General features: G+C 40.3%; 1 protein-coding gene across 1 annotated transcript in view; it reads left to right on the forward strand.

The window, feature by feature from the left end:
- Window positions 1-14,048: 14,048 nt before the first annotated feature.
- The window catches only part of arap1 (ArfGAP with RhoGAP domain, ankyrin repeat and PH domain 1), a gene marked incomplete at its 5' end in the record, with an annotated part of 33,199 nt that continues 22,413 nt past the window's right edge, over window positions 14,049-24,834 (forward strand). Inside the window, 9 exons of the mRNA XM_079225083.1 lie at window positions 14,049-15,073; window positions 18,920-19,068; window positions 20,679-20,767; window positions 20,964-21,052; window positions 21,725-21,871; window positions 22,297-22,366; window positions 22,966-23,086; window positions 23,221-23,405; window positions 23,945-24,051. Coding sequence (XP_079081209.1) covers window positions 14,049-15,073; window positions 18,920-19,068; window positions 20,679-20,767; window positions 20,964-21,052; window positions 21,725-21,871; window positions 22,297-22,366; window positions 22,966-23,086; window positions 23,221-23,405; window positions 23,945-24,051 — 1,982 coding nt within the window. The remainder of the gene's footprint in view (window positions 15,074-18,919; window positions 19,069-20,678; window positions 20,768-20,963; window positions 21,053-21,724; window positions 21,872-22,296; window positions 22,367-22,965; window positions 23,087-23,220; window positions 23,406-23,944; window positions 24,052-24,834) is intronic.

A 24,834-nucleotide genomic window follows, 5' to 3' on the forward strand; every position in this document is an offset into this window, starting at 1 on the left:
CAAATATGGTTGATCTGCTCCCATTCGCACATTTCTTCGGTTACACACACACACACACACACACACACACACACACACACGAGCATTGATTTTTACAATGACACAGGTATATTTAGAACAGGGAAACACCATGACATACAACCTATTGATGATCTGTTTTTTCCTCTTGGAAAGTGTGCATGTGTGTTTGTTTGGTTGCATGCACCCAATGCGCTCGCATATGTGTAGCGTTTTTGTGCGCAGTGGCCTAGATGAGAATTAGGAATCCCCCAATCTGTTGGCATGGCAACTCCGTGATCGACTCAGCACCAAAGGGAGACACAAAGTGGGGAGAGCTTCCCTGTCACAGAGGAAGTGACTTATTGCAGGGTGTCTGCCTCTTCTTCCCGATGTAGGATCAGACTAAGAGCACGTATATTGTCAATGCACCACATGTACAACAGCTACAATTTCTGTTTTCCTGTGTAAATTTTGTACGACATGACACTTGCGTAACACGTAACATGGCTTTAATACAATATAAGACCACATCAAACATTGGATACACAAGATGAGAAAATGATTTGAATGTCCGTGGAACTGTCTGTCCGAGTGCCTCAGTCAGAGGTGCAAAGCACTGCACTGTACATGCTAACCTCATGTTTTTTTTATTTCGCATGTCATCCTCTGACAGTTCCCTTTTTGCAACATCCGCCTCTGCATACGCACCACCTAATAAATTATGAATGATGAAGGAAAGAGTATGCGAGTGATGCAATAAGGCACGAGGTGTATACAGCCCTGGTGTTCTTTCCTACTGCTGCATTGACTGTTTATCCCTTTGCCTTTGTTTATAATCATCCATCCATCCTCAGAGTCTTAACGAGGCCTCTCACTCACACACATCATCGTCATTATCATGTGCATGTATGTGTTTATCAGAGGAAAAGGCTGCATGAGCATGAGTGTGTGAACTGCGTGTCCCGGTGGCATCCCTGTATTGTCTTCCACCCGCCTCCGCAGCAGGGGGAGACGTATAAGCAGCACGATGGCCGGCATCCCTCTGCGTGTGTGGTTCTGCATATGTGTCACACTGCCACCCACACAGCAACCGGGCCCACCATGGCTGATAGCCTGGTGATGACTCATCACCACCCCACCGCCTCCTCATCTCCTCTCTGGCTCCTTCTCACTCCACCTCTTGTATTCTCCCCCTACTCTGTTTCTCAATGCCCTCTGTCTTTGTTTCTTTTCTATGTCCTCCTCCCATCTCTTCATCATCTCATCCATCCTGTCATCCACTTCCCATCCAGGCGTCTCCTTTGATTCTCTTTTCTTTGGTTCTTTCCTCTCCTCCTCCCCTCTTCTATTTGTTTTATCCTCCTCGCTTGTTTTTTACTCTCCTCTTTTTTTAATACCTTTTCTTAATCTAGTCATTTGTTTTCCTCCATTTATAACCATCATATCCCCTCTACAGTCTCCAACTTGTCCATATCCCTCTTTTTACTTTCCCTTTCCTGCTCTTTTCACCTTCCTCTCATTCTTCTTCAACATTTACTCCATGCATTCTCTCTGCCATTTCTCACCTTCTTAGTCACCTGTTCCTTTCATCTGTCACCTTTCATCTCCTCTCCTTATTCCTTCTTGCATCTCCTTAGCCAAGCTAATCTTTCTGGCACTGTCCCATGATCTTTACCCCCAGATCAGAAGTAAAATGAGTGACATACTGCAGAGTCACTGACTTGTCAGAGGGCCAGTGTGTTGTTCATCCCGGCTTCAAAATATATTACCCTTTTACTCATTGACTGTGAGGGACATGACGGAACACAACAATTTGAATCACGTATGTGACACACACAGAAACACAAAGGCCAAAAAATAATAGACATAGTTCCCCTTCAGCTCTTTAAAAAAAATTAATTCATGAATGTTTTATGTTTGGGGTCTCCTGGTACATCCTTATGTACAGTGTGACTGTGAAGTTATGGGTTTTAATTTGGTCTAACTTATGACTTTTATTGCATGCCACCAGCCTCCCTTACCTCTCAATTGCTTTCATAGCTGAGTCTTCACTGTGGCTGAAATACAATCAAAGGGATCCTATTTAATAATTTAAGGTCTATTTACATGCAACACTCCCTTTCTAATATAAATCCTTTTTTCCCCTTTATTACTTTCGTTTTTCTTTGTTTTAACGTGATGTCCTTTGAAATTCTCTCCGTCTACGAGGCTCAACGTGGTGATGGTGAGTGGTTGCCCTCTTCTGGTTCCTATGGGACCTTACAACTAACACATCAGCAACCTGTCTATTTTAAGACTGATCTGAATTCCCTGTCACCACCACCTCTTATACAAATGATTTATGTTCCTGGTCACAGTGCAATAGAAATCTCAATAGAATCTACCTGTTCATACCACCTGCTGGTATCATGGAAAGGACTGAAACATATGCAATTAAATAGACATTTGGCGTAAATGCTACAATACAAGTTTTGTTGTTGTTGTTATTTTAAGATTAAAAGTATGTAAATCAGTGAATTCACCCAACCAAAACCCCCAAAAGAAAAGTACAAATATTTACTTTTGTGCTTATATATAAAAATAGTTAGCCAACACATTTATTCTACAAGGAAAATTAGGTACAGTATTGTGTGTCTTGTATACACTGTGTGTTTCCTCATGTAGTGACTCTAATGTGTGCATAGTCAACTGTGAGTAACAGTGACAAAAATGGCATTCCTACAGTCATACAGTATGATTTGCAGAGGGCATATTATGTACAGTATATAACATAGTGTGAACTATGATTCTTGTTAGTAGTAGAGAAGTTAGAGAAGTAAGTTGGATATAGTTAAATGGCATTTGCATGAAAACAGACAGGGTTTTCCAGTCTTTCCTTAGTGGTCACATGACGGCCGTACGGAAGTTTTGGCCATTTTATTGTATCAATGTAGCCATAGAAACACCGGAAAAAGATAGTTGATAGCCTTAAAAAATAAAACGCTGCAGCCTTAAATGCCAATGTGTGATATGTATTTTGAAACGCAGGGCCGGAAAGGGTTAACTTCCTACTTTAGCTTTACACTGCCCGTCGGTGAGTCGTTGCTGCCACTGCTTTTCATTCGTGTGAAAAATGTTGTCCACTATTTCGCGTCGCAGTCGCTAAATTTACCTCAGGAGCAAAGACACCGGCACATTTCAGCGGAGTCCAACGCTTTCAAAGACTTGAAAAGGTAAGTGAATGACACAAATTTCAAACTTTTTTATTTTTAAGAAACTTTCCCAGAACAGCTGATAAGAATAGACGCTATCTAAAGACCATAAAGCACACAAACTTTGGAGTTGTTTAAACGGATACTGTGTCGCGTTGTCTGCGTTCCACTCGCGCGCTGACCGTTAGCTCGAGCTGCTGCTGCGGTGAAAAGAGCGTTTAATGTTCCCATATTAAAACTTTAACTCGCCAACACGTTTATGAATAGTCGTGTCGACTGCTCCACCCAGTTCTGCTTTTAGACTTACGCTACTAATTAATGTAGGAATAATGCCCGACCTTGGATAGTTAATATTAACTCGTTAGATGTTGTTTTTAAGTCGTGGAAGCGAAGAGGAAATGGGACCGCCTTCAATGTGGTTGTTTATCCCCAGTGGAATTCGTCATTTTTAAGGTGGATGAAGCATGGATCAATTGACTATTTAATAATGGTGTTTTTTAACCAGATTTACACCTGTGGTGGAATAGAGTGTATCATATGCCTCTTTTCTCCTCATCGTGATGTGTGTATGTGTTAGCAGGTGGACTTGTGACAGGTGGACATACAGGAGCATCTTTATACTGAGAGTAGGGATTTTTACACTTTTGCTAAGGTGGGCAACATGCACTACAGCATATACATCTACAGGCGATTACACAAACCCACTTTGCTGCTCATGGATGTTTATTTCTGCTTTAAAAAATATAAAATGTTGCAGTCTAGGGCAGAGCTCTTGTGTGTGTGATATATGTTTAGAGGTGAGAAGATGATACTGTTTGAGTATGCCATCAGATAAATTGTGAAGTGTAAACTGTGATAGTTATTCTAGGTTTCTTTGCTAATATAATCTGAGGTAAGTAGTTGCAGGGGAACTTGGACTTTAAAGAACAGGACATTTTTATGCACAGTTCAGTAATCTCTCGATCATAATTCTGGACCTAATGATGTATGTACTGTTTGAACAGATATCATTCTGCTGTCTCAACCCAAAGCTAAAAAGATTTGCAGTAAAGCGAATGCAACTGTATTAGAGATGTTCAGCGGGGCATACAATTTGCCAGGACCATGTATGCATTTAATGCACGGATCAAATAACCTGTTTATTGCCCAAAGGGCAACACAAAAAAATGACCCATCTTCCCATGGGAGACTGGCAAAAGTAGTTATCAAACAGTATCACAGCCCTACTGACCCTGTTTTGTTGTTCATGTTTTTTTTTTTTCTTCAAGGCACGGCTATAAGTGGGATTTTTGTGTTGACCAGTAATAGAGGCACACTATGATCAGTCGAGCCAATTCATATCTTGTTTTAGATGATTTGTTCTGGATATATGCTCTGAATTATTTATCAGTCCTCGAGTTGCAGCTGAAACTTTGTATGTCTCTCCCCATCTGTCTTTCTCCATCTCTTTTGTGTCTTTTTTCCTCTCTCTCTCTCCCTCTCCCCTTCTCCGTCTGTCTCATACGCTCACATGATTACTCGCTTCTGAATCACTCCATCCTGAGGTGAGAGGAAGAGTATCTCACTGGTTCAGAGGATGGAGTGAGCAGCCTGGTGGTAAAATTACACAGGATGGCTAAATGCAGAGCCCAGTTGTACAAGAAGTTCTAACTGGAGGCTGGGATTCAAATCACATTATTTCAGCGTCAAGACTACATTTTCAGAGGGGAAGAGAACGTGTCATTTAGTGATGAGTTTGTACTAGGGATGCACAGATTACAATTTTCAATCCCGATACCTGGGCTTTGGGTATCAGACAGATATCTAATATCCGTATGAAATTAGTTTGACATGGTAGAACCTATTTCATTTTTTTTTCACAAAGCAACTAAATAGTTTCTGGAAGTGAAACTTTTTTTTCTACCTTTCCCACCCAATTGTGAGTGCATTACTTTTAAAACATACACGCAGTAAACTCGTATATATGTTCATGAAGGATATCATTTCCAGTTTTTGTTGTAAGTTTGTGGTGCTGTTGAATAGATTAAATTGTAGACTAAATATTCTCAGCACTTTGTAATTCCTCAACATTTTGTCAGATTTCTTGGTCCAATTCCTTGTCTAAGAGATTCTATGATGAGGTACTGTTTAACTGTCCATATGGAGATGTACATGGGTAACAATTTCCAACATCTGTTTTTTCCAAGTTGGCTCAAGTCTATGATGATATGCTGTCAGAGAGTCAAGGGGCTAAAACAAGCAAATCATCCATTATTATCCTTTACATTTGCTGCTGCAGTGACTTAGGGAATGGGCAGTAGAGAGAAATTCTAATATCAGCTCACGTCCACCATGGGAGGAAAACATCATCACCCGCAGAACATCATTTAAGTCTAAACCTTGTTTTTTGTCACAGGCTGAGGACTTTGGTCATAGGTTCAATGTGGTCGGTGGGTGGGTTACCATGGGAAACATCCTCCTGTGACATGTTGCGCCTCATGCACACACACACACACACACACACACACACACACACACACACACACACACACACACACACACACACACACACACACACACACACACACACTTGTTCACTAGAGGACATTGTTCAGATGCATTCCTTTACTGGCAGGACTGAGTCACCATACAGTTCTAATTGAAAGTGGGCTGAAAGCAGCACTGTGTCTAGTGGTGGGTTTATGAGTCATGTCCCTTGTGTGTGTGCCCGCGCGTGCATGTGTTTTTTTTACCGTAATATTTTTTTACGGTCATCACCTTGATAGAAATCCGAGGGTCTGAGGAAAATGATTCTCTAGTGGCTACCCAACTTCTTGTCTCGGAGTAGCACACCGTATAGGCGAAATTAAAAGTTACGGGAACGCTAACTCCTGAAATCTGGCAACAGCACCAGAGCAGAAACCAAAACTTACTGTGTGCTGCCTGCTCAGCGAAGTTAGCGTCTGTTGAATATTGTAAAGATTACATTTTTTACTTAGTTCATCAAGTGGCTCCAAATACATGGTAATTTCAGGATTATTTATTATCATTATACAATACAGGGTTGCAACACAAACTGCAGTTGTAAGTCCATTTGCTACACAATAAAGACACGACAAATGAAACAAAAACAGTAGTGTGTTCCTGTGTTTTTACTTGTTTTTACTCATCAGCATTTCACATTTCAGAAGTGGCATTTCTTGTGTCTCAACAGCAAACATAACTTTTCAACGGTGCATATATACTCAAAGTAGGGTATTCATATAAAGCATCATGATATTGATTTCAGTGTCTCAATCACAAAATATTGCTCTATAGATTGTTAGTCTACCCCTACCTGTGGTTTTGGTACACATTCAAAAGTTGTATTGGGCTCCAGCCTTATTATATGTGTAGTCTCTCACAAAAGCCTTGTTACTCTTAAAAGAAAGGGTTAAAGGAAATTGTTACTTTTGAAGTATTTCTCAAGACTTCACAGTAGTGTAGAAAGACAGCAATTTGTCACATTTACAAACTTAAGTAGATTACATATTATCACGATCACATCATTGTCCTTCAGCACCTGTTGCAAATTAAAACGGCGTTTAAGCGCTAATTAGGCCATATTATCCAGAATATCAGTATAACTGATGATTATCATGCGTGTGTCTCAGTACACATATAATTTACAACATGACACTTATGCAATGCGGTCAGTGTTTGTAATACAGAGTGGGTATGTGTAAATGTAGTATTGCCTTTTAGCCAAAGTCAGGCACACTGCAGACAGTGTAATTTTCATTTTCAGCATATAGTATTTCTGCTATCTAAGTAAGCATAGTATTTGTAAGTATAAGTAGATGTTTTTGTGTAGATCTAAACATTGTGTTAAGATTTATGGCTAAAATTATTGATTGACAGATCTATAAATATAATACATAGTTTAACATTGTTTACTGTGCCAGCATACCCAACATTTTGTTTTTGTTAAAATGCATATACTGTCTGCTCCATGCAGGTTTTGCCTGTGCATTCATAGATTGATACTGATGTGTCAACTTTGGTTTGTTAAGCACCCTGTATTGCAATTTTACATGAAGGGCACTATATAAATAGTTAATGTTAAAGTGCTGGTGGCAAGCACTGCAAACAAAGACACATTTTGTGCTATGTATCCAGTGGCACATTTTCTTTTAACCATGACTGACATTAAACCTTTACAGCTGTTGCAGCTACCTCAGAAGTGATATACCATTCCATATTGGCAAGTAACTATTAGCAACTAACTAGAGGCAGGTAGAGCAAGGCAGATGCAAACGCAGCTGACATTTTATCTGTTTGCAGTTTTGGAAGTTAGGACATTTCCAACGCAGGGGAACCTGTCACATATAACTTAGCTTTCTGACAACAAAGTGCATTTAGGCTAACATTACATGCACCTTACCCAAGCTATTTTATTGTACACACATCCCAACTCTCTTCAACTATACATCAGAAATGAAGTGATGTATATGCTCAGACTCTGGCAGTGGAGTTAGAATGAAGGTCACACACAGTCATAACTCGTCGTAGCAGGTAGCCTAGTAAAGAATATATGAAAGGTTTAAGAAATCGTTTTTAGTCTTGTGACAGTGTAACTAACAGTGTGCTGTATGTCACAAGGCTAAAAACTATTTCTTAAACCCTTCACATATTCTTTACTGTGTTGCATGAGAGCAGGAGATGAGGCTGGTCATGCGTTTTTGGTGTCAATAAAATGCTAAGTTGTTGTCTCATAATAATATATTAATGTGATCAAGTTTTTTAGACATTTTACTTTACTTGTTCTGTTTTAGAAATCACTTAACATAAACTCAGTCCAAGGGGTAGATAATGTAGCTGAGGACACTGAAAGGGAAGCAGAGTTGAGCCTGGCGACAGCCAGCATTGATAAGCCCGAAGAGAGAAAAATGGAACATCCTGGCTATCTGTTTGTGTGTCAACTTGAAAAGGGGATATGAGTCTGAAACACAATTTCTGAGGCCCCCCCTACCACGCACACAATGTTTGTGTGTGTGTGTGTGTGTGTGTGTGTGTGTGTGTGTGTGTGTGTGTGTGTGTGTGTGTGTGTGTGTGTGTGTGTGTGTGTGTGTGTGTGTGTGTGTGTGTGTGCGCGCGCACGTGTGTGTATGAACTTTCCTAGGCAACAGAATGCCCCATTGTGAAGGCAGCACAGAGACCCTGTTATTGGTAGCTTTCTGAGTGTGAGGAGGGAGCGCAGAGAAGGATGGAGAGAGTGGAGAGATAAATTAATTGAAATGTGCAGAGAGCAAAGTGCTGGTTGGAAACTACAGAAAATTAAATAAAAGCTACGGAAAAAAGGAAGTTCGCAGGGGATGAACATATAAACTGACTATATATATATATATATATATATATATATATATATATATATATATATATATATATATATATATATATATATATATATATATATAATGACTGTATAAAGCACCCACACAGTTCAGGTAAAAACTTTGTTGATTTCAGCAGTTAAAGGAACGTTGTCATTTTTGAAAATATGCTTGTTTGACATCTTACCGACAGTCAGGTAAAAAGATCAATATCAATTTTTATCTCTCTGCATTAAGTACAGACAAAAGGTCCAAGTTGTGTTTTGCGGAGTGAAGCACAAAACACAGGAAGCAGGTCTATCAAGAGTAAAAGAGTAGTCCTTGCAACATCTCCTAAAAGGTTGTGTATGATACATCTTAGGTAGCAAACTAATCATTAGTACATTAAAGAGTCAGGTTTTGTTCAGAGTTAGGAGAGCTGACAATGTAAAACTGGTAGTTCTAAAATGCATAATTCATAATTCAGGTCGTGGATCAACTGAAGGATGTGGGCCATGAAAGTGGGTCTTTTGGATGATGACCGGATGATGAACCTGCACTTTTTTTTCTCTTCCGAATAAGGTTGTTTTCATCAATGAGATCAAAACAAAAGGCGTGTTTGTTAGCTGTTTGGCCGGAAAGTTTTAACTATTTAAATGTTTAAATACCAGTGGTAAGCTGGGGTTTTCTAGTGTTTCATGATATCTGAGGGTTCAGGACTAATTACGGCATTGTAAATTGTAAATTGTAAAATAAACTCAAAGGAAGAGCCTCTTTTTTGTCCGCTGACGAGCAGGAGATGATCATGCATATGAGGAATTCATGACCATAATCATGACAAAATCGAACACCGCCACCGCTGCAAGGGCTAGACAAGAAGCATGGCAAAATATGTGTAAGTGTTGGGAAAATGTATAGGCTAATTTTAAGTGCCTCATCACTCCAGATTATATTTCTTTAAATGTGCCTGCTGGCAGTAGGTTTAATGGAATCATCAAATGAGATCTTGCCAGCAAAAATAATTACCTCAACTCGTTCAGAATAAGTAGATCAAAACAAGGCCAAAGAGTATCTAATTGATACGAATTAATAGATACTTATGGGGATACATGTACTGTATGCTCTTATGTATCATGTACTATATATACAACCCTGTCTCCTAAAAATTATGTTGCTCCAGAAAGCGATAAAACAAGCAGATACATTGCTTAGAAATGTATTTGTAACATGTCAAACACAAGCTTAACCTTGTAGGAAAGCGATAAAACAAACGGATACGTTGATTAGAAACGTATTTGTAACACGTCAAACACAAACGTAATCAGGGAGAAAATACATTTCCAGTCGAACGTAATTGAGAGTGCGTTTTAGTTCTGGGGGAACGTCATTTTTTGGAGACAGGGTTGATATGTGTGTGCGAATCTGTGTATGGGCGGATCAGTATGTATTTATTATTCATAATCAAAAAAGCAAAAGCAAACAAAAAGAGGGCTGATATCGTCAAGACGGGGGAGACCTAAGACTCCAGATTTGACTCTGCTGAGGAGCTGGCATTCCAGCACCATAGGAGTAGGCCCATAGCTGGGGGCAGCTCCTCTGGAGAGGTGGGCAGTACTGGGAATGTAATGAACACATCCAGAAGTTTCTTCAGCGCCAAATAAATCTTACGAACAGCACGGCATGTAGCGGCTTTCGCCATGTATGGCTCCAGAATGTCTTGTAAATAAATCATTCCTTGTCGGCAGAATCGATAGCGCTCGTATAGGAAGTCATCACGATGTGATAACGGATCTTGGCGATCTCAAAGAACTCTCTCCCTATAAAACGCTAATCTAACTAATATCGCTCCTTCATGGAAGGGGGAGTGGCCACCGTATCCAGCTAACTTAAGTTAACCTGCGCTGGATCAGGTTCAAGTTTATGTATGTGTTGCTATGGTGATTTTGCCGAACTTGCTTCGTGGAACCGAAAAGCCTGATTTATGTGCTCTTATCCGGCTAACTCAGTTAGCGAAGTGTGAGGTACGAGGAACGGGCCCAGTTCTTACCCGATAATGAAGTTTTGAACTTGCATTATAAATTTTGCAGCACAAAGGCGCTTAAAATACACATGATTCAATGTGTAAAGTCAGGTTTGTCTTGGACGGTGTTTTGTGTTTCATTTGGATAAAGGCTAGATGTTTGTTCTGTACTCTGCTGCAAAAAGGTTCAATGAGGACAATAAACCATCTAATCTAAAGGTTCCTTCTGCCTCCAGTCTTTAAGCTAATCTAGGCACAAATATGTGCTTTATACTTCTGTTCTAGATGCTTAGAGATAAAATGTTTATACATTTCTTCATGTTCATTAACCTGCCTGGAACCATGTCTTAAATAGTTTTTGCTTACATCTGGCGCATATTATAGGAAGTTTTGTGTCGGTATTAACATGGTATCTCTTTTCACTGTCATGCAGACGACACACAATGCTACAGTTAAGCCCAGTGAGCTTAGTTTGTTGGGTTCGCCACAGGTTTGCTCAGTTAATCAGAAAACAAAAACAAATGTCAATCAAGCCTGTTGCGACAAAATCTCAATGTTTTTATTATCCTATATAATATTAATAAGTAAAAACTGCTTTACATTTTGTCGACTAAGAGATCATCTGACATGATTGTATTTTGTCACGCCTTGGTTATTGCAGCAGCCTCTTCACTTAAAAAAACATTGAGCGGCTACAGACGGCAGAACTCAGCTGCCCGACTGGGTGTTAATCGAAGAAAATGGTTACCATTTGTATTTCTCACCTTCTATATTAGCATTTAACACTTGTGCCTCTTGATGTCATTTTTTAAAGACACACACCCACACACACGCCGAACAGACGTGGCTGATTCAGGGCTTTTAGGGACCATAGTGCTGAGGGGAAATGTTTGTCTGGTCAAAGATGCTTAGACCTACTGAAATGTGTCCGCGTGTTCAAATGTAATATTTTGAGTTTTTGTGTTTTTAGTTTATCTCACCATTGACGGTAAAAAGCAATCATACTAATTTATGGTGTTTCTGAGTCAAGTTCCTCAATCCAAAAATAGGAACTGCATTTGATCACAGTGTAAGATTCACCATGAGTCCCTGTGCTCTGTGGTCTCTGCCTTGTCAGAGGAAACTTTTGACAGGAAATGAAATGCCATCATTTTAACATACTTGCACACTGGCGAATAGCACGTCTCGGACTGGATTGCGTGGGATACTGTGTGCTTGCTCAGCCTCCTCCACCCTCACTTCTGGCTCCCAAATCAGGTCCATGTAATATGTTTAATCTTGGCTATTTTGCGTAATCTGTTGCTGTGTTCAGTCAGCTGATGCGCCTTTGAACTACAGCAACAATGTGCTGTCCGCTTCTGTTTGTTTTAACCATTAAAGTTCTAGAATTAATTATGCCAATTAAAAGTTGCGTTTATAGTAACATTGATTGTTTTACATGACATCATGCATACATATTTATCAGCCTGTTTCCAGTGTAGTTTAAGCTGTGTAGTTTCTTAAAAAAGGCTCCCAACCTAAGCTGTGTGTTTGTGTTGATCTAAGACTGTTTGTGGCTCTGAGCAGCTTCCCTTGTGGTCAAAAACACCAGGCAGAGAGAATATGTTGTGAAAGCAGTCAGTAGGTGTTTGATTAATGATTTTGACAGCAACAAAATAGCTTTTGGAGGTATGGTCCAAACGTATTACACCGTTTTTGCAGACGGTTTTGTCAAAGCTCTAGTTTATGCATCACAGCAGTCGTTACTGAGCTATCGGTTACAGTAAACTGTAAACTCAAATCTCAAAATTTCAAAAAGAACACTGTCAAGATATCCAATATTCATATCCTAAACGTACTGCATTAGAAAACCATAACCTTGAGTGGATGGTGCGTTACGAGAGTGCTTATGGAAAGGGGAGGCCTTGTGGGAAGCCAATCTTGAATCCACTTATGCATCATTCAAGTATGTGTTGAGAGATGTTGTGAGAATTGAGGGAGTCTCTGTGAACGTGCTGTGTGTGCCAATACATGTTGTGTCAATTACACTTCCTCCCATAGTGTCTGTTGTGTGCTAATGAATACGGTACTGACTGTGTGTTGGCTGCTCAAAATTAATAACATATTACAACATATAACATGTTATAACATATAACAAGTGTATAATAAGTAAAGATGTGTGTTTTTATGCTTCTACAGCACTGCAATTGGTTAAATAGGGAAATACAGATCTTAAATAGGGAATACAGATATAACAACAGTTTCCTTCTATGTATGTCACTCCAAATCAAATATGATCATCTGTACAGTGACCTGTTTGTTTCATCTGTTCAAGCTGTGTATGGACACTAAAGTGAGCAGGAGTGACTTGTTGCTAGGGGATCTTACTGTGGAGGCCTTAACGCAACTTCCTCTTTTACCGAGGTGGTAGTCACCTGACAACAGTTTATCACTCGCAACTGTGACAGTTGACGCTGCGGTTTACAGATTGTAAATATGGCCAACTCTTGGATGTATATTATTATATATTAAAGAAGCAATATAGGACATTCAGAGCATTCATATAGCAGAATACAACTATTTGTTATGCACAGATATAGTGATGTAAGGTCTACCTGAGCAGAGAAGTCCCTCTCCCTATGCATGTTTTTTATCCAAGCTTCTCCTTGCTTTGTTGCTTTTAGTGCATGTTTGTGCCCTACTGGTTAACTCATGGCCGTCACACTGCACTGATCTCAAATGCCAGTTAAAGCTGATAACGCAGTCCCGACCAACAGCGTCATCGCGGAGGCGTAGCCCCCATCCTCCGATTCACCCTCTGGTAAACACTCCTTCATGTTTGCCGTTGTTCGTACTGTCGGCACTGTTAGCACCATGAGCTACAAGCCTTAGGCTCAGGCATCGCCTGGTTGATTTAATCGTCACAATTATTTTTGTACCTTTTGGCCCACAAAACATTTCCCAATGCAGGATTTATAAAAATAGTATAGTTTGGAGGAAGTCATTTTTTATCATCAGATCTATAATCGGACCAATGTGACGTGCAATGATAATATTTTAGGAACTAAAACTAATAAAACCATTTCTGTTAAATGTGCCAGAGGGGGTGGGGGGTGCTTTCGCCCTCTATGCTGAAGCCACAACCATCTTTAATTTGTATTTCAACTGCACATCTATAATGTGTCTTGACTGCATCTGACACAGTCACAGACGGACACATATCACCTGGCACAATAGCCAAACATACCTCCGTAGTTCCTGCAACAGTACGTGTCTCCAGGACTGCATTTTTGTCAAGATTACTCACACACAAACTCATAAGGTGAAAACAATACCAGCGGCGCTGTCTTTTCTGGTGAGAATATATCTTGAGAGTGTATGAATGCTTTTCTTTAATTGCTACTATTGAAAACTGTTCCTGTTTTCTCTCTTCCACAGGTTGTGTAAGCCATGATCTGAGGTGTTAAAGTCCACGTTTTCTCTGTGGACGACACAGACTTTCCCTCTCACAAGCTGCACTCATCCGTCATGTCTCAGTCTGAACCCTGTTCAACTGTGTGGGACTGGTTATGTGTTCTTCGCCTGGAGCAATATTCGGAGGCATTTCGGAGTGCCGGGCTGGCAACGTTACGACAATGTCGCAACCTTACACCAGATCAACTAGAGCGGATGGGCATCACCCTGCCGGGTCACCAGAGACGTATCCTGGCTAGCCTGAACAAAACACAAGGTAACAGCGACACACAGACTGACACTCACCTTGTACCGTCTGAGAGAGATCAGAGATCGGAGGAAACGGGACATGCCAAAGTGTTGCAGAGAGAGAGACCTGTGCCTATCCCTGTGGAAGAAAAACCTGTCCTCAAGGAAACGGAGAAAAGAGATGGGGGGACATTGCAACCTTTGCCCAGGGAAAGAGAGAAACCAGTGCCCAGGGAGAGACAAGTACCCAGGATGAAAGAGGAAAGTAGAGAAGGAGGCGAGAAGAAGCCAGTTCCTGGACAAAGACAAACGGCAACTAGAGAAGGAAAAGAGGAAGAGAGGGATGGAGAAGTAGATGGAGAGAGGGAGAAGCCTGTGCCAAAAGAAAGGACAAGGTTTCGCTCTAGTGCTCCAGTGGACTGTGACCCCATCCCACTGGTGTCTCCGACTTCTGACGCCTCTTTACCCCCTGTCCCTCCACGAAGCATCCTCAACTGTCCTCCACAGCGCTTCACCTCTCCCCTCAGCCCCTCACCTCCCGCTCGAACCCCTGCCTCCCCCAAACTGGACAGACATGCGGATAAAGCCCCACCTGTACATAGCAGATCCCAGTGTTCCACCCTGACCCATACCCCCACACATGCACCTCTCAAGCCTCCTAACTTCCTCTCTGCTGAAACTCGGCCTCAGACATTAGCTATTCAGCCACCTGCCCAGCATTTGAGTAGTGATGGAGGAGGAATAACTTCATCTGTCTCCCCCACTGCTTCCCACAACAATGACATAAATGCTCCACCTCTCCCACCAAAAGTAGGGGTGGTACCTAAAGGCCCTCCACCAATCCCACACCGGTAAGACTATTATTATTATTTTATGGATGTGAATGTAGATTTTAATGAGTGTTTGCAGTTTGCTTTATGGCTGTCTTTTAGAATACTTGCGTTTTTAATATTGTGGCATGTATGTGAACAAGAGCGGAGTAAATAAGTGTGACAATGCCTCTATCTATCATTTATCAAAATATGTGATGTAAGAGAAAAACACAACTTGAGTTTTTGGGCCTTTCTGACCCAACAGGACAAGGTTTAGGATTTTAGTTTTTCACCCTAGTTAAAGAGTGAGTTTTAGGAATAAACTGTTCCCCTGAGTGTGTGAGGGTTGGAGACAACATTTTGTGTGTGTTGAGTTATATTTCATTACGAAACGGTCAATAATCTACCCTTTGTCAACATTTGTTAGTTCTTAGAGGATTGTGCTGCCACCTATTGGACACGATGGAAAAATGCAACTCTTTTCAACTTTCATAGCAGTTTAGACACAAACTTTTATTGGGGACTTTAAAACACTTCCTGAAATTACAATTATACACTTCCTGAAATTGAAAGGCCGAAGCACTTTAACTGATGGACTGGACCTAAAAGCTCATTGGCCTGTTGAAAACTGAAATATGTGAACAGGATTTGAGGGTTGAGGGTTGAGCTATGGTCTGTTTTGTGGTTGCCTAAGCACATATGTGTGTGTGTGTTTTTTTTTTTTTTTTTCAAAGGCTCTGTGTATATAATATCCTGTTTCTCGCAGGGTTTAAATGATTCACACAGGCATTATTGTTTTTTGCTTGTTTGCTGTTTGTTTGCAGTACATTGATGTGTTTTGCTAAATGTCCATCTGTAAAAAGCTTAATAGTAGCCTGTACAAGATTAGGAGCTCTTTTCGTTGTGTGCCCCGTCACTAGTAAGGATTTGAAGTACTATGTGCATTGTTCTCTGTCTATGTTTTAAAGGGAAACTAGCTGTAGAGACAGGGAGGAAGTTACAATGGAGAACAACATGGAGCGGTTAAAACGCAACACAACACCGAACTTCTGTGAGTGGCACAGGGAGATGGAGAGAGTGAGAAATAAAGAGAGAGAAAGACAAAAGTGTTTGTTGCCCAGACCTAACGTCATTTTTGTAGCCTCTATTCACATCCTCTCTTGTTGCTTTCTTGTTTCCTTGTCAGTATGCTTCATTGCCTTCTCGCTCCCCCCTCCCACCATCCTCCCCTCCCTCCCCCTCCCCCCCCCCCCCTGTTTCCGATGTGTGTGCGTGTATGTGTGTGTGTGTGTGTTTTATATATTGTTGTATTTCGATGGAAGAGGACTCATTTTGAACATGTTGCTCAGGGTAAGATTGATACCAATGATATCTCTCCTTCTCTTTTCTCAGTCGGTAGTTGTTTTTAGCATGCGCTCTCACCTTCTAATCCCCTCCTCACTCTGTTCTGAGCCAGCGTTTCAAACAAGGAAGCCTTTCTTCATTGCTGTGTTCAGGTTTTCTGCTTTTACACTTATTTTCAGTGAATAGAAAACACCTATTTTCTGTTAATAGAAATGTTATTGCGTTTACCAGAGTTTGTTTTACTCTTAGTTTTACCTTGACCAGGGAGGGGCACGATAGTTTCGAGTTTTAATGATCCTGTGCGAGACCAGATGTCCTGTCCTAGGGTTGTTTAGGGAGTTAGGTTTAGGGAACGGACACTGGTATGAGTGTGTTCCCTGTATGCCTGTGGAATACAAAACCAGTAAAATAGGATTTAAAAATAGGCATCCCTGGCATGTTTCGCTGTCATGAAAATCATTTTTTTTAATAGGAGAATTAGCTTAATTGTGAGCACTCACTATCAGCAATGACATACGGACTGTTTCAACCAGAGGTTATTAAGGTACTCTGGTTGTGTGTCACAGCATAGAAGAGCTTGTTGCTGGTCTTGAATACCAAACTGCTACAATTTCTTTGTATTTAAGTTTTAAAAAAAGGGATATGCAATACACACACACGTGAATTTAGAATGCTTCTCATCTGTCAACACCACCACTAAAGGGTCTGTTAGCTGTTGTCAGCAGATGAGATAAAGTGTAGCAATCTGCCCAGTATACGCTCACATTGTGGGCGGAGAGAGGGGCGGTCATTGTTTCTTCCGCCTACTGTCATCTATTAGGTAGCAGAGGTCAGGTTAAATATAGCGTTGAGCTAGCAGCCCCTCACTCAGCACTCTTCCTCTGAGAAAAAGGAGGAACTGTGTCAGTTTCCCGTCATTGTGTATTATTTTCTGGTTTATTATTAAATGGAGGGAAGAAATATAATATGTTCTTGAAAAAAATCACCAGCAAACTTTTAAGTATGTTTTGCTACTTTTTATAAATGAGAGAATGTGGAATTTAGAATGTGTGTATTATATACATTTAGGTATGCTGACAGCTAATGCAGCCACTGTATTTCCACATTAAAGTTGCACTTTACACGACAGAGCAGTTTTTTCCTGTGCGTTTTGAATTTTTGCCTTGAGCCGACAGTCCAAGAGCTAACACAGCTTACTATAACAACGAGACGAGGTGGAGTACAGTCGCGTGATTGTTTGAGCTTCTCTGAAACGTTCTGTTCATTTGTCAAATCTTTATTGTTGTGACCACCAAGTAACTGTTTTCTACTAGTGTTTCACTCTGGCATATTTACTTGTCACTTGGTTTCCAAACAAATCTTCAGTTCAGAGGTTCACATGTTCACTATCTTTGGTCTCGAGCTGTTTGCTGTAAAATGTGACTAATATCTGTGATGTCCTTGCAAGGCTATAAGAGCTAATTATTGTGAGACAATTCACAAAAGAGGGAGGAATAAAGAGGAACTTTCACAATACTTGATGGATAGGAACCTCGCCTGTGTGCTCACTCTTGAATTTCCAGATTTTTGAGTGTAGATGTCTTCATGACTAACACAAATAATAAGAGTAGTAATGATATGAACAGAAAATATACTGTATTGTGTGAATCTTTCGTAGCCTTTAACAGAATATGTGTAGCCTATGCATTTGATATCATAATAGTGAAGTGTGACTTTATATATGAAGGATATTGTAGATTATGAACGGGCCATTATTAATAGCCAAAATTGGTACCGATACTGGTGGTATCTGATACTGGCCCTGTGTGCATGTGTTGCATTGGTAAAACACATATTATTATTTCATCAAATATCACAAACACAATATATGCAGTAGGAGCAAGTTGGCTGTCATATAAATTGTTGGCATTATAATGTTTCACTGCGTCATATTGTACAACATATTGCACATCATGCACGTGTGTGTGTGTGTGTGTGTGTGTGTGTGTGTGTGTGTGTGTGTGTGTGTGTGTGTGTGTGTGTGTGTGTGTGTGTGTGTGTGTGTGTGTGTGTGTGTGTGTGTGTGTGTGTGTTACAGCAGAGCCAGAGGTATGCTGTGTTGACACGGAGATAGGGTCTTGCAAGGCGAGGCAGGTACAAACTTGCTACTTAAACCAGAAGTGGCGAGAAAACAGTCTGACAGTCAGGAGCAGAGCACAGGGACACAGCGCTGGGATCAATTCGCTTACCACTGAAGAAGACAAAGCAGCAGTCAACAATGTGAACTGAATCAGGGTACCAGACTCTTTTTCGTCATGCAGTTCATAGAAATATTACTTCAGGCCGTCAGCTTTGCGCAAGTTTTTTTTTTTTTGTAACAGGTGCTGTTCTTGGTAGTTTTCACTATGCAATGGACAAAACAAGACAGGAGGGGACGTCAAAGGAGGAAGGGATTTCTTTTCTACAGAGGATGTATAGAATTCCAATTACCGTGGTGACCGAGGACTCCTCTCCAGTTGTGCAAACCTCTGTTGACCTGTCCTGTATCCCTTTATCCCCCAGCTCCTCTCCCACCAAGACGGTCACTGATGAGATGCAGAAAGACCAAACTCCACAGGTCCCTCCTCGCATTAGGACACCCCAAACTCTAGAACCAGACACTCAACCGGCCCTGCCTGCTAGGAGAGTAACTCAACCTGCCTGCGAGTCCAGTAAGTAGTAGAATCAGCATATTATTCTTGTAAAAAAGGATATTTTTGGGCATTTTATGCCTCGATTGAATAGTGATAGTTGAGAGAGGGAGTGAGGTGGGGAACAACATGCCACAACAAACTATAAATTATATTGAACCTACATTTCTGTGTGGTAAAGATGGGGAATACAGTGACTTTCTGTACATTTCTGGTTGAATGGTGCTGAAATATTGTCTGTATCAGCACATTATTCCATTTAATGTGTTCATAAATAAATCTTCTTGCCTCAGGCTATTACTTAATTACCAGAATTTGTAATTAAAATGGCTGTAGCCTCATAGTGAAAGTAGCATTCTCAATGCAATTGTAAATGTCATTTCCAGTATAGAAGTTAATTAGGCCGTGAGTGTCTAAAACTAAGTAGTTTAATACAACTAAAAGAGAGCCTTGAAAATGTTAATTGTCTTGCTACAAATAAATACTGAGGCCAAGAAACACTGCAGCGTTTGCTTCAAATCCCAGCCTTATTCATAGGGAGTTGACATGATCTATGCTACATGCCTCAGATTTCTGTTTTAAGGTCCTAAATATGTATTTAGTGAATAGCTCTGAATTGGCGTTATGGAACAGGTGGTACAGTTTTTAGACTAACATAGAGTCTCAATAAAGTTGAGTAGTCACCAGGACAGTTTGTCAAAAGATATTTTTCACTTAAAGACAAATTCATTTATTTTTCTGTAGTGGTATGGATGTAGCCCATGCTTTCATGGACCCTGGCCACTGCTCAACAGTTTTTTAGAATACAAAGACTCCAGTGCGTAACAGAAGCCGCCTCCTGTAAACAGAGTGTGATAAACATGTCTGTTTCAACATTATGTGTAACCTAATAGCACTACTGCTTAATATTTTATTTTGTTTGTCACTCAGCTTGAAAATCTAGTTCTTAAGAGAGAGGGAGATTCCCACCACACAAACGCAAACACTCTGGTACCTGGCCCAGTTACACTCTGTTGTCTTTCTCAGACCATTTAGTTTCCGTGTACACTAACACAGATTAACACAGCAAACACTTATCCAGAACCAGATAACTTGAGTAACTTGTCTAATCAGTGCTGTTATTTACTAAACTGTATTCAATTTTCCCAACCCCTATTATCGTTAAAATAATTGGTAGATTTATTTTTTCAGTCTTGCCAGATGCATTCAGTATGATTTTGAAAAAAATGGAGCTACCATCCAGCAGATATTTAAAATCAAATGTATACTTTGTCCATTTCTCATTAAGGAAGCACAGGGGACAATAATGTTGTCCTTGTTCCAAGTTAGAAAACAGTAGTCAGCCCTTTACGCTAAAGGCCGTATGTCTTGAACAACATTGTTGTTTTGCATTATGGTAAATTGAGGCTTGTACTCAGGACAGATTGGTACTGTTCAATTCACGAAAACCAGAATTTAATATACTGGTTGTAATATTTTTCACTTTTTTTGAGTGGACACCATATTATGCATGTTAGTTTTGTAAACAATGTCAGCATCTTAAAGTTTTCTTTGAAAAACCGGACCTAACTAAACTAACTAACTAAAGCAATACAGCTCCATTTGTTCTCACTGTCTACTCCCTCCCTCAGGGTTGGATTCACTCGATTATTGTTCTGATGACTACGAGGAACCAGACTTGTTCTATCCCGGTGCTCATCGAATAAACGCACCAGACAGGGTAAGTGAGAACGTTTTACACTCTTCTTCTTCTTCTTCTTCTTCTTCTTCTTCTTCTTCTTCTTCTTCTTCTTCTTCTTCTTCTTCTTCTTCTTCTTCTTCTTCTTCTTCTTCTTCTCCTACTTCTTCTCCTACTTCTTCTTCTTCTCCTACTTCTTCTCCTCCTGCACAATGAATGACAGCTGTGTCCTCCATAGGATATGTCCCTGCAAGTGCCTGTCCAAGTAAAAGGACGGTACAGTTCTTTGTACAGCGATGATGAGCAGTTGGATGATGATGATGATGAGTGAGTATCAACACAAACCATGAATACAAACCTACTCAAAATTAGACTGTACAATTAAAAATGGCAAACGAGCAGCCACAGAGAAAGATTTGACCTTTGCAGTCAGTACATCACTGAGCATGGTAATCAGCATATAGTTTCAATGTACGGCTGTTGTTTTGAGTGCTTATCAGTTAATGGATATCTTTGGTTATCTACCAAAATTGCTCTCGGGCTTTTTTTTTGCTCATTAAATAACTACCTTGTGTTTTGTTTTACTATAACTTCAGTTAATTTTAAAGCACACTACTTAAACTTGATTTGTATGTGCCAAAAGGTTATCTGTCAATGTTATTACATGTCTTACTAGTATAGTTTAGAGGCTGCCTTTTTGGAGGGTTATCATTGTTCAGCTGTTGAATGTAATTATGAAAGTATTGGAGCACAACACTTTCTTGATAATCTATGTCATCCACAAATTATTCAAGCTCTATGAACAAAAGCATTATACAACTTTTTCAATTTTCAATTTTAAGCACATTACCTGGCATGCAAAAGTGTAGAAAATGCATTTTATAAGATTATTATAATATAAGATTATACAAATGAATGAATTTCCTGTTTCTTTCTGTTGATATTGTTTACTAAGTGTGTGTGCATTTGTGTGCTTAATTATTTGCCCAAAAGTCCCAGTCCATGGCTGGATGAGGGCATAGACAGTCTGCAAGGAAGTGTCTACCTGCCAAAGAGTGGCAGACGGACATCAACCATTAAAGACGACAGCTCTCAGCTTGCTGCTGTCATTAAGATGGGCTGGCTGGACAAGAATCCACCTCAAGGGTATGAATGACAACACACACAATATACACACACAAGCTGAGGTTGTGCTAGTTAAAAGGTATCGAGTATATCTAATGTGTACATCACATTATCTTAATCTCTCTTACAACATGATGCCATCAATACAAAAGATCAAGGTATGACTTTACTGTTCGGGCTGTTTATATTACTTGAACGAATACAGCTAAACCTTTCACGGCGTTCATTTTATTATTCACTAAATTACTTTCAACATTGTACGATTTGCATGGAGTATTATGCCCACCATTAATAACGGCAATAAAAAAGGTCATGCTGAAATGCTTCGCACTACTGCCCAGTCTGGCTATGCAAAAGCTCTGTCCTAGTTCCTCTTGTATTACAGTAAAAGGAGTTTGTACGTCACTCTTTTGAATATATGTTTGTGTGTATGTTCTCGTACACAGGGCCCTTTATTATCAGAGACGTTGGGTGAAGCTGGATGTTGACTATCTGAGATACTTTGACAATGATAAGGTAACAACAAACATGTACAGTAACTCCATCACATGATCACACAAGACACTGTTACTGGGAATCCACATCACAAGCAAAACGTGAACAGCACACCAAGCGCCACTGAAGCCATCAGTGTGTTCAGTCCACACCAACTCCGACTTCACATCTGTCAAAACCAGCTGTCAGCATTACAGCCTCTGAGGATCAGAAAGGACAGCGGCCTGCCAAACTGTCACCACCCATAGTGGTTTTAAAGTGGGCTCAAGTGGGCTCTATGTATTCATATTGTTTTTATGTATATATCTCGATTTTATTTGTCCACCCTCTGTAGCGAGTAGGGGAAGTATGACTAGAATGAAAACATAAAACTGCCTGTGTGTATACCGCTTCACGAGGAACACCAAGATGCATAATAAAGGGGAGTGTTCTGTGATGATGTGCTTCACACACACGTGTTTCCTATGAGACATTCAAGTGATGGATGCTTCAAAAAAGCACTTTCTGTGTGAATTCACCCTTAGATACACTGATGCATCAAGACTGCCTTTCCTGCTCATGCACAGTATGTTGGGTGTATGTACTATGTTGGATCTGTTTGTGTGTGTGCTCTGTTGTAGGAGGTGTATTCTAAGGGGATCATTTCTACTGCCTTCGTCACTAATGTGACCAGTGTGGGAGAGCTGAAGTTTGAAGTCGTCACAAACAACCGAACATTTATCTTCAGGGCGGAAAGTGAAGGTCTGTCTATTTTTGTTTGGTCATGTATGTGTGTGCTTACACACATAAATAATAACGCATGTTGTGGTTTGTAAGATGCCATGTACATTTTAATAAACACGTTTATTCATACACATGTTTGCACATCCATCCAGTCGAGAGAAGCAGCTGGGTGACTGTACTGCAGGACTGCACCAGGGGGCGCCATCTGCGCAGCACCATGAACCTTGGCTCACCGTTGTCCTCGGACTTTCAGGGATATCTGGAGCTCAGAGGGTTACGCTCCAAACTTTATACCGTTGTAGCCTCGGATAAAGTGTTCCTCTACAAAAACATTGAGGTAAGAACTGTGTGTGTGTGTGTGTGTGTGTGTGTGTGTGTGTGTGTGTGTCTGCAGAGATGAGCAGCAGTATAACTCGCAGAGTAGTAGTGTCGTCTTTGCACAAGACGATATAGAAATGTCTGTGTATATATATATATATTAAATAAATAAAAGAGAATTACAGAGTGATTTAAAATGCAACTGCTGATCGTTAATTGACAGAAAAAACACTGTAAAAATAATGTCCCCTTGTGTAATTATTTTTCTCGTTCTGCCTTTGCAGAAAGCACCAGATGAAATTGATCACAGGGCTCACATCGACTTTCTCAATTCCGTCACACAGAACATTTTTGATTTTATGATGTTTATTAAATTTACATCATCACCTTAATTGAAGGTTCAATTTGTAGATTAACTAATGGTGTTTCTTTCAGCCTACTCCACATTATACGAAACAGTAAAGTTAATGTCATGAAGCAACTTCAAATAAGATTTGAAACACAAAGTTTAACAGCCACTTACTCAGAAAAATACATCCTTGTTCTTTTTTCTTCCAGGACTATCGTTTAGGAGTGGGTATCACGTCCATTGAGATGAATGTAGGAAATGTTAAAGACACAGATCGTCGTGGCTTTGATCTCACGACGCCTTACCGCATATTCAGGTAATGCATGCACACTAAAATGCAACACACTTTCTGTCATGTAAACTTCAACTCTTGCTCTGGATGTGCGCTTTGTGTCAGTAAGTATCCTCTGCACAAAGTCTGACTGATTTATTACTTTTTTGTATCTCCACAATGGATTTACATTTCTCCAAAAGGATTTAAGTGATAATCATTCTTCCTGGTAAATCATAGCCTGAGCTCGACTTGGCGCGAGGATATTCAGAGGAAATAAGATCATGTTGTTATACTGAGAACTCCCACCGTTCAGCTCTCCTCAGCTGGACATCTTTGGAGAATGTGAAAAGCCCTTTGTATGTGTGTCAAGCAGAGTGAGGGAGTTGTGTGTGCGCACAAGTGTTTTTGTTGGTGTGGTGTGTGTGTGTGTTTTTTTGGCTGACAGCGCACACTGGGCTCAGCTTGACAAGATGGTGAAATCTAAAAAGGCTTGAATATTTGAATAAGAGTTAGACTGTGAGTCATTTTGTGTCTTGGTCTAAGTGTGCATCTTTGCAACTCGTGTGTGTGTGTGTGTGTGTGTGTGTGTGTGTGTGTGTGTGTGTGTGTGTGTGTGTGTGGTTGGACAGATAAGAAGAGGAAGGATTCAGACATGCGATTCTGCGTCAAGCCACAAATCCGTCTATAGTTTCCAGTCTTTGATTCAATTATTTTTAGCAAAAGAAGAACAGAGTAAGAGTCAGTGGGCTCATGAGCATAAGGAGACACAGGGGACACAAAGGCGTTCTCGTTTCAATCGCTTGGTAGTTGTTATCAGCATCATAA

This window comes from Taurulus bubalis (genome assembly GCF_910589615.1).
Source record: "Taurulus bubalis genome assembly, chromosome: 10".
Lineage (NCBI taxonomy): Eukaryota > Metazoa > Chordata > Actinopteri > Perciformes > Cottidae > Taurulus > Taurulus bubalis.